A 10,145-nucleotide genomic window follows, 5' to 3' on the forward strand; every position below is an offset into this window, starting at 1 on the left:
ACTATTCTCTCCTTCTATTACCAATTCCGATATTTTTGTTAATTCCATCTCTTACGCCGTATTTCTACCTTTCGGATCTAGGAATCAGGTGCCACTGCTCTCTCCTCGACCCTGCCGCAGTGCCTGTCCTTACAAAGTATTGCATTCCTCTCAAGCCACCGCTGCGTCGAAAATTCGAAACGTCTCTCATTCGATCCTCGAAATACCCACCCCCCTTCGATCACCGATTATCGATATCTTCTACGACGAGCAGTCAATATCTGACCGATACGGAATCTGACCAATGTCCTATTGGGCCACATGAATTGTTCGGTCCTAGCTCGCGACCGAAACATCACCGTCCGCTAGGTCTGTGAGGGAGGGCTCCATCACCTCCTTTCCTCCAGCCCTCCGCCTTCTGTTGTTAGGAGATTGTAGAGTCACTGCATTAGAGAGCAAAACCGTATTGTCGAGTTCATCAGTTTTTGTACCGTACCTACATCAGCTCATCCGAATTGGCGAGGACGAGCTCTCACCTCGAGTGAGCCCACCGGACAAATGCCGTGGCAACCACTACCCCGTATCGCCTTTGCCGTCGCGACCTATCCCTTCACTGCCGTCACCCCGGCCGACCTACCGCTTGAAATCGGAGATGAGCTGTATATTATAGAAGAAACGTCAGACGGCAACTGGCTACGCGGCTACCTCGTCGCGCCTCCAAGCCTGCTTGCCGGTCTCACTTCGGTGAAGGGCCAGACCCTCGAAGCGAGAGTTTTCAGCGGTATCTTTCCGCGAAGCTGCGTTGAGGTGAGGGAGATGCTTGGCGAGCCGGACGAAGGCGACGAGGACGAGGACGGGAGTGAAGGTGATATCTCGAGGGGCGCGGTGAACGGTGGGAGTGATTCCGCAAAGAGTGGGCTTGCTCCCAATGCCGATCGCAGGAAGCGGAGAGGCGTCGACAGGCAGAACTCCTTTGAAACTAGGTCTGGCGCGCCCAGGTTAAGCTACCTATCTCAACGGAATCCACCAAATAGTACGTCAGGGGCCTCTCTGTCCATACCCGTCCACCGGGACCCCAACGAGCCCCCACCGCCCGCTCCCGTGCCCATGTTGAAAGTTGGCGACGAAAGCCCGACTTCCGCCCACGAGCCTCTAATCGACGAGATCGCATCTTGCCTGCGCGAATGGCACTCGACCAACCTCCACGAACTTCTTCTGACCCGCCAGTACTCCAAGCTCGACAAACTGTCCCACCTGATAAACTCCCTGTACTTTGCCCGGCAGCAATTTCTCCACAATGTTTTGACTGCACACGAGTACGAGCGCTTACGCGAAAGGACTGTCTGGGATCTCGTCAAGGTTAACAAACTCTGTGGTGGAGAGGTTATCGTGCGAGACCCATCCCAACGTGGAAGAGTACTGACAGGCGATGACTCCGTTGTGGAAATCACGAAGTTGCAGACAATGATGAGCCTGCTTGACGAACCCCCGCAGCCCATCGTTGAACTGACTGCGTTGCATCATCTCATGGTTGATGTAAAGGGATTCGCTGGTGCCTCTGCCGACGAGACCACCCTCGAGCTGTACCTTGTTGGAAAGCCATTGGGCGATGCCGTATCGACACTCTCCGAGACTTTTTCTGTCAAGGTCCCTTCGGGAGGCTTCATTGGGGCGAATTCTAACCATGCGCAGATGAAAACACTCTTCGCCGATCTCTCTGCCCAGGATATCGGCGACGTGCCCTCCGCTGAATCAGATCTCTTCCTTGTAGTCAAGGTACGCGCCAAGCAGCCCATTGTAGCCGCTCATCCTGGATCACGCTCCGGGCCTGGCATCCAGACACCCTTCTCGAAGGATTCTTCCAGGCCGCCAGTCTCGTCTTCAAACAAGCAGTCCTCGAGGCGTAGCCTCATGTGGAATAAGGGGTCCAGGTCGGGGTTCTCTAGGGGCCAGAATACCGCTAGGATGGAGACTGTTTCTGAGCAACCCGAGCAACGGCCACCAACCACCGGCATGGAGAGCCGGGATGGCAGCTTCCCACCGAGTACTGCAGGTTCCAAGGCCCAAAAATCTATTGATGGCGCCTCGACCTTTAGCGCTACCCGGACTATCGGAATCGGTATTCTGCGCCTCAATGCGATTATGAAGTACGAGGAGGAGGTCGAGCAAGTTGTCAGCATTTTATCCCCCGCCGCAGCCGCCCCCGCCCGTCCCAGCCAAGATAAGCTGGAAAGCGGTGAAGATTGGGATTCGCTCGTTCGGGAGCTCATGGATAGCAAGCCTGGCCAGTACGAGAAATCTGTTCGCTCCGAGCGCATTCAGCTCATTTTGAAGGGCTTCAACCACCCTGACGCAGACACATTGATCAAATCCACTCCAACGCTGCTTGCTGGTGTGCGCAAGACGAACAAAATGGGCTTCTCTGGAGCGCCCACGAAAGCCCGATCCGACATATACCTGACTATCGATGGTGCTTCTCTTGCGAGACAGAACCTGCTGTCAAGATTCGGCGCTAGCCCGTCTGCAATTCCAAGCTCCATGCAAGGCAATAACCTGCAGGTGATTCTCTCAGTACGACGGTCATCTGGAGAGCGAATCGAAAACTGCATATTCGCTTCGTCTAACGCAGAGGGTCTGACAACCTGGAAGTCCGTTGCCGTTGAACGAGGAGAGGCATGGAAGCAGACGATTCGTCTATCAATTCAACCGAACGATGTTCCCGATGCGCACGTGGTTATGTTCTTGTCTGACGTTCCCAATACGCCGTTCGCAGTGGCACACATTCCGCTCTGGGACAAGCGTGCTTTCCGGAGGGATGGTCCTCATCCTTGCCTACTGTACAAGGTAGACGAACACACCTCCACGCCAAAGCCTGGCCCTTCAGGGAAGGGAGGCTATCTCTCTCTGCCCTGGAGTGCGCGAGGCAAGGACGAACAGGTGGAAGTTACTGGCCCGGTTGCCACGCTCCGTGTCGAGACCTACCTCTGCAGCACCCGGTTTTCCCAAGATAGAGTCGTCCTGGGTCTGCTCAAGTGGAAGGAGTCGAGGGACGAGATTCCTGCCATCCTCAAGCAGCTCATCTTCGTGCCAGAAATCGAGATTGTCAAGCTTCTAAACGATGTGCTCGATGCCTTATTTGCTGTTCTGGTCGAGTACTCTGGAAATGGCGAGTACGAGGATCTCGTGTTTACTGCCCTCGTCAGGGTCCTGGGCATTGTGCATGACAGGCGATTCAATCTCGGGCCTCTTGTTGATCATTACGCGGAAACGAGGTTTAACTACCCCTTCGCGACGCCTTGCCTTGTCCAGTCGTTCACAAGGCTACTTGAAAAGCCCACCGAACCCGAGACATCCCGGAAACTGCGGGCGACGTTCAAGGTTGTCAGGCACGTTCTCAAATTCATCACCCATGCCCGTGGTCAGCAAAAGGCCAAGGAAGCACATTTGGGCATTACTGCTACCACCCCCAGCTTTACTAGGAATCTCAGAACCATCTTCAAGGCCCTCGATGCCATGATGCGAAACCCCGCCCCTGCTCTAATCGGTAGTCAGACACTTGCCGTGCAACACTTCCATACGTGGCTACCAGAGCTGGCGGGCCTCTTGACGACGGAAGAGATACTCCATATTGCCATTGACTTCATGGACTCATGTGCGGGTGTCAAGGGCAAACTGGTTCTGTACAAGCTGATTCTAATTATCAACTACTCCAAGCTCGAGATCTTTTCGCAGCCCGAACAGCGATCTGCGCTCAGTGCTAATACCGTCCGGTGGATCGCGCCTCACTGGGGTCATATCGAGGAAGTGACAGAACAGTGGCGCGATCAAGTAAGGCTGTGCTGCTCGGTCGTCGCTAGCCACATTGACTATGTTGGCAACGAGATCCCCGATTATATCCCGAAGATTATCGAGTCATATCTCGTGATTCAGGCCACCCCGCGAACACCGAAGACGCGTTTGTCTCTGCTATTCCCTACTTCGTACCCATTCGTCAACAAGATCCTGCCCGAACCCGTATCATTTGATGAAGCCCTTATTGAATTGTCGGCCGTCTTGTCTGCGCTCTCCACTTCGCCCGCTGGTGGAATGCAGCTGGAGTTGGCGGATGGCGATCTGACGAGCCTCATGGAACAGACGCTGCGTGTCCACAAGAGCATCCTGTCAGGTGAAGCCTTCCCACCCGAGTGGTTGAGCATCCACATCTACCACCACAAGTCCACTATGCGGACCCTTCAGTACCTCGCGGGCATCATGCTCGAATCGTTCTTACCAGACCCGGAGGAGGCCGAAAATTTCAACACGGAGCTCTGGAAGCTGTTCTTCTCAACTCTGCTGAAGCTCGTTGGTAGTTCCTCCCTTGCATTAGAAACTTTCCCCGAGCAGAAACGCAGGGCCGTTTGGAAGATTGCTGGGGACGTGCGTGAACACGGGGCCGAACTCTTGCGCCGAACCTGGAGCGCTATTGGTTGGGAGACGAGCGCAGACGAGAGGGAGTACTTCCCCTTTGGAAAGATGGGCGGATACCAAGTGCAATATGTACCCTCTCTTGTTGGTCCAATCGTTGAGCTCTGCCTGAGCGTCCACGGCGGTTTGCGCAAGATGGCAGTCGAGGTGTTGCAGACGATGATGGTTAGTGAATGGACCATTAGTGAGGATTTGTCCGCTATCCAGACGGGGATAATCGAGTGTCTTGATCAGTTCTTCAAGACGAAGCCCATGACCGAGAGCATTCTGCAGAAACTCTTTGTCCAAGAGCTTTTGGACCGCTTTGAGCCGCTCGCCGAGAACCCCGAAGATGACCTGCTCAAGGCTGTAAAGGATTTGATGTCCACAGTCGACCAGTTCCTCGATCTCCTCGTCGCCGTCCGTAGCGGAGACGGTACAAACGAGGCTACGCACCTTATCAACCGTCTCAGACTTATGGAGTTCCTACGAGACATGCGAAAGGAGGAGATCTTCGTGCGCTACGTGCACCAACTTGCTGTGCTGCAAGCAGAGGCAAGGAACCACGCGGAGGCGGGTCTGGCTTTGAGGCTGCACGCGGATCTCTACGAATGGGACCCCATTAAGCAGGCGGCACCTCTCTACGACCCTGACTTCCCCATACAGTCTCAATTTGAGCGAAAGGAGCGCATTTACTTTGACATGATCAAACACTTCGAGGATGGCGAAGCCTGGACTAGTGCTCTCGAGGCCTATCGAGAGCTTCAAGTCCAGTACGAAACTAACGTGTTCGACTTCGCCAAGCTCGCCAGGACCGAGCGGGCGATTGCCAAGATTTACGAGACAATCGTGAAGAGTGACAAGCTGGTGCCCAAGTACTACAAGGTTGTGTACAAGGGCCTTGGGTTCCCCACCAGCCTCCGTGACAAAGAATTCGTCTACGAAGGGGGTCCGGCCGAGAGGACCTCCGCTTTCACGGATAGAATGCAGGAGCTGTACCCGGCTGCCCAGATTGTTACGAATGGCGATGTTGACGAGGTCGAAGGCCAGTACTTGGTCGTCTCCTCGATTACCCCTCATCGCGATACCGCCCACCACGTCTTCCAGAGAGCCAGAGTGCCGCATCCCATTCGCGATTATCTTCTGTCCGCCCACCCCCAGACCTTCTCCGTCTCCACGAAACGTAGTACTAGCGGACCCATTACCGATCATTATGCCGAGAAGCTCGTGTACACCACGGCCGAGCCTTTCCCCACCATCCTTCGACGAAGCGAAATTGTCGGCACGCACGAGATTAAGCTAAGCGCTCGGGAGACGGCGCTCGAACGCATCACGCGTAAGACGCAGGAGATGAGCACGTTGGAGAAGCGCGTAAGTGAGGGCGACCTCGAGAGCGCCCGGATCCTCTTTGAGACGGTGGCGTCATCGGTGAACCCTGTCGCCGAGAATAGCATCGTGCGGTATCGGGCGTTTGTTCCGGTGTCTGACATGGAGGATGAGGTGATGGAGTTGGAACCTGAAGACAACGCGATCAAGATGGCTTTGGTGGATCATGCCTTTGTGCTTAGGAAGTGTTTGGCTACCTTTTCCAAGAGTTCTATCGATGCCTTGTCAAGGAATCACGAGGAACTGCAGAGGTGTAAGTTTATAAACCCTATACTTTTTCTTTTTTCTTTTTTCTTTTTTTATGTGGCAACCTAATACTAACTTGGTGATGGATAGACTTTGAAAATACCTTTGCTGCCGAGATAGAACTCTTTATGATGCCCCAGCCTCCCCAGGATGCCGGTTCTCCGCCTTCCGCCTGGAGACTATCTCCCTTAACGGAGAAGGCTCCGGTGTCGAGCATTGCGGTCACTATGTCCCAAGACATGGGTGGCGTTGAGGTAGCAAGTGCGCATGCCGCTAAGGCCGGACGCGCGCCCCGGCTGAGCTTCCTTGGTGGTAAGAGGAAGGACCAGGGTAGCAGGCCCAACGGAGAACACCAGCAGTCGCACCACCAACATCAAAATTCTCGGTCACAGGCGAACCAGCAAGTGAGCAGCAATGGTGACGCGGCTGGCGTTAGGAATCGTTCTACTAGTCGAGGAAGCGGTAACAATGCCCAGAACCGAAGAAGCTTCTTCCGATCCCACCCAATTGAAGTACCAGGGACCAACAACCACCGGCCGCCTTCTGCCAACGGCGGCGTCAAGGACCATAGCAGTGACTGGGTGACGGAGACGCGCGGGCGTTCCAGTCTAGATATTGGTGATAAGGACGGCGACAAGGGGGTCGGCATCCACAAGAAGGGAAGCGTCAGGAGGCGGCTAAGCTTGTTGAAGATTGGGAAGAAAAGCACTCCTAGGCCTGCAGCGATGGGGGCCCTCGACGAAGAGTAGGGATTCATCCGAGGTTACACGTCTTCGCAGATGCCGAGATACACGTTTAGTGCACCGAACGATTGGGAAGACGACTCGGACGGTTCGGCATTCCAGTGGCCGCTTTAAAGTAATTGGCTTTCGTGATGGACGGAAAGCAGAAAGCATGGTGAAAACGACACATCTCAATCTACACACATCCCACATTCGTAATTTCCTTATCCCGTTATTACACCTTACTGGTTGGGGAGAAGGGAATCCCTTCTCTCTTCTACCCTCGCCTTCGTTCTCTCATCCGTCTTCTTTCTTATCTCTCTCTCTCACACACCCTCTCTCTCTTCTTGTTCTCTATTCACTTCTCGTTATTTACTTTGGGGCTCATTTCCCCATTTTCTCTCTTTAACTCCTTTTTTTATTTTTATTTTTTTTTTTTTTTTATTAACGATACATCGGACGGGGGTGGGATTTGCTTCTTGTGGGACTATGTTGAGCGGACTTGAGTTGTATTTTTAGCATTATATCCCCCTTTGCTACCTGTTGATGAATGACATATACTTCAATAGTTCACTCTGTGCTGATCTTGGGAGGAGGGTTGAAACTGGCGAGATGCTCACGTTTGTATTTGAAAGAATTTCACGGGCTTTCCAAACGGTATTGGATTTCGTTCTACCTGTATGGCACCCATGACATAACGCTGCAGCGCTTCCGATACCATTTGAGATTGAATGGTTTTTCTCCAAACTCCAAGCCCTACGTACTCTTCTTCAATCTTCCTTTCTTCTCTGCATTACTCGGATTTTCATACGTATTCCCTACTCGCACTCCTCCCAAATCGCCTGGAAGTGCACGCTCAGCGCGTTATCAAGCGACTCGTCGTCCGAGCCGACGGTGCCGGCCGTGGGCTCGTCGCCCTCGCGGTAGAGGGTCAGAGTGGTCTTGACGCGGATGAAGGGGACGGTGCCGTCGTCGGCTATGCAGTCGGACCAGGTCTCGGGGGAGGTTTCGACGTGGGCTGTGAAGTTGGAGGAGGTTACGTCTGCGGGGAGGATGGTGAGTTCTCCGGTCTGTTTTGGATTTGGTGAGATGTTAGCTTGATTTAGACTTTTCCAATATTTGGGCTTATTTCTGGAGTTGATTGACTTACACCACCTTCTATATCACCTAAGGTCGCCTCAACGGCCACCTTCAACGCACTCCCCTCCTCAAGCTCTGCAACACCACTAACCGTGACGGCAGGGATACGAATCCGATACCCCGGCGGGCCGCCACCCAACTGCATTTCTTCAACGCAAAACTTTTCGACCGAGTTAGCGGGGCGGCTTTCGTCGTCGGGGTCTTCTCCAGCGGAATCGGAGTCTTCGGAGTCGAGGTCGGCGAGGTTGAGGTTCCACATTGTGAATTTGAATACGGGGGTGCCGTTTACGGCGCCGGCGCCTATGCCACCTCCGCCGAGGGGGCAGCCTGTGCCTAGCATGTTGAGGGAGTCGAGGGTTGGGAAGATTGGGGGTGGGTCTTGGGCTGTTGTGAGGGTTGGGAGGAGGAAGAGGATGGGGGCGAGGGAGAGGAGGGACATTTTTGATGTTTGATATGTAGGCAGATTGGAGAAGGTAGAGTTCAACGTGTCGAAGACTTTGGGGGGAAGTAGAGGAGGATATTCTATGAGTTTTGATGGAACTAAGCTTGAGCTCAAGGGATTGGGAAGGCAGACATATATATCTCTTTATATCTCATTCTATCTAGACCCGGGAACCAGGAAAATGGGATTCTTATGTAGACAAGGCCCCCTGGTCTCAAGCTCAAGCTCATATACTGCTCCACGGAACGCATTCATCTCGGTTGCCAGGTTTCTCAATTGCGCGATGGGAATAACCCTGAAATGCAGGGCATGAGGTAGATAGAAGCGGGGATGCGAGGCGAGGCACGCAATATGGAAAAGATGGCCGCTCTCGTCTCCTATGAATAGGAGCTTTACGTTTATTGGAACTACGAGGAACTATTGCAGGTGGAAGAAAATGTCGATGGCATCAGCTCTTCCCGGCTATATTGGAGGACTGCGATAACGAAACGGATGTGTCAATTTTCTGGTATAGGGCGGGAGAGGAGAGCGGGAGAAATATAAATTGAGGGGATGAACCAAGAGAGAGGGGCAGCAATGGACAAGAGTTTGGGTTATTGGGAAGGAAAGAGTGTTATAAGCTTATATTAGGATATTTTACCCCCCTTCTATTCGCTTGTCCATAGCTCTGGATATATGGACCGATACACTTACCGGATGGGCCATGCTGATATCAACGAGATAGAGATATGTGCGTAGCTAAAAATGGGCGCGGAATTGCCAATAATACAAGTAATATGTGGCCAATTGGACGGGATCGGCATCGCGGAACCTCCATCTTCGCCTCGGAAGGAATCAATAGACTGAAACACTGAAGAAGACCAATTTGGGACTTAGAGTTGCTACGACACTGGGACCGGCGGCGTGGGCCGGATCGGCGGATTGCAGGTGATCGGCGCACGGGAAAAGGAGGGATGGGACGAAATATACGAATAAGGCGACAAAGACAGGAGAGGGATGCCAAGACGGGAAAGAGTCTAGTTATCTTCGTGATGGTGAGATGTTTTGGGTAGGTTTCTATTTTCTGGAGATTTCCGGGACGTATTTTTGGTTCCGGAGAATAGGTTATATCGTTTCGGGCTTGGTTTCTCTTTTTTCCTCGGCTAGGTTCCGCAGGGTTTTTGAATAGCCTGGCATGACGAAGGGCGGAACATTGCGGGAACGGGGAGAATTGATATCAGGATGGAGAAATGAACTTCAGTTGAGGTTGAGTTCGTGATAACCCACGCGCTGACATTTGTCGGGTAGGTCCTTCCCTTCTTTTCCCTGATAAACGGTAACGATAAGTACTGGTTTGTTCCTTCCATTCTTATATCTACGACAGTATCGTCTAATTTCATCCGCGAACCTGATCCCGCTTTCCACGTGCGTTGAATATCCAGATATTCATCCAGAGCATTTAATCCAGGCTCGAGGGTGGCCGTCGGTTATTGATTCTTTGGCTATATACCGGGGTTGCATATTAGGCCCATTCTCAACCCTTTGGCGATTGTTTGTCGAAAATATGCAGGGAATTCTGCCGGAGGGAACCTCACGGGGTCGTTGAAATGAAGGGTGGGATGAGGGATGGTACCATACTACGGCCTGCCTTCTATCCGACACTCTGGCCTGCTGCGAGGACGGACGTGTGTCCAAGGAGCGGAGACCTTCAGCCGAGACCTTCAGCCCCCCGAACGGCGATGCCGTGGGAGCCGAAGACAGATGTCTCGATATCTTTGGGGAAGTTCTTCGCCATGTTGGCTCCTCTG

At 53.1% G+C, this 10,145-nt stretch overlaps 2 protein-coding genes across 2 annotated transcripts; one reads left to right on the forward strand and one right to left on the reverse strand.

The window, feature by feature from the left end:
* Positions 1-537: 537 nt before the first annotated feature.
* On the forward strand, positions 538-6,803 carry SAPIO_CDS0893 (SH3 domain-containing protein; the record flags this gene model as incomplete). The annotated part of the gene is made up of 2 exons (XM_016783573.1): positions 538-6,061; positions 6,145-6,803. The coding sequence occupies 2 exons, from the start codon at positions 538-540 to the stop codon at positions 6,801-6,803; spliced, it is 6,183 nt and encodes a 2,060-aa protein (XP_016645847.1).
* A 791-nt stretch (positions 6,804-7,594) lies between these two features.
* SAPIO_CDS0894 (uncharacterized protein) lies at positions 7,595-8,355 on the reverse strand (the record flags this gene model as incomplete). Its single annotated transcript, XM_016783574.1, has 2 exons — positions 7,595-7,846; positions 7,927-8,355. The coding sequence occupies 2 exons, from the start codon at positions 8,353-8,355 to the stop codon at positions 7,595-7,597; spliced, it is 681 nt and encodes a 226-aa protein (XP_016645848.1).
* Between the last annotated feature and the right edge of the window lie 1,790 nt (positions 8,356-10,145).

The sequence above is a fragment of the Scedosporium apiospermum genome (genome assembly GCF_000732125.1).
Source record: "Scedosporium apiospermum strain IHEM 14462 chromosome Unknown SEQ_SAPIO_0044, whole genome shotgun sequence".
NCBI classification, from domain to species: Eukaryota; Fungi; Ascomycota; class Sordariomycetes; order Microascales; family Microascaceae; genus Scedosporium; species Scedosporium apiospermum.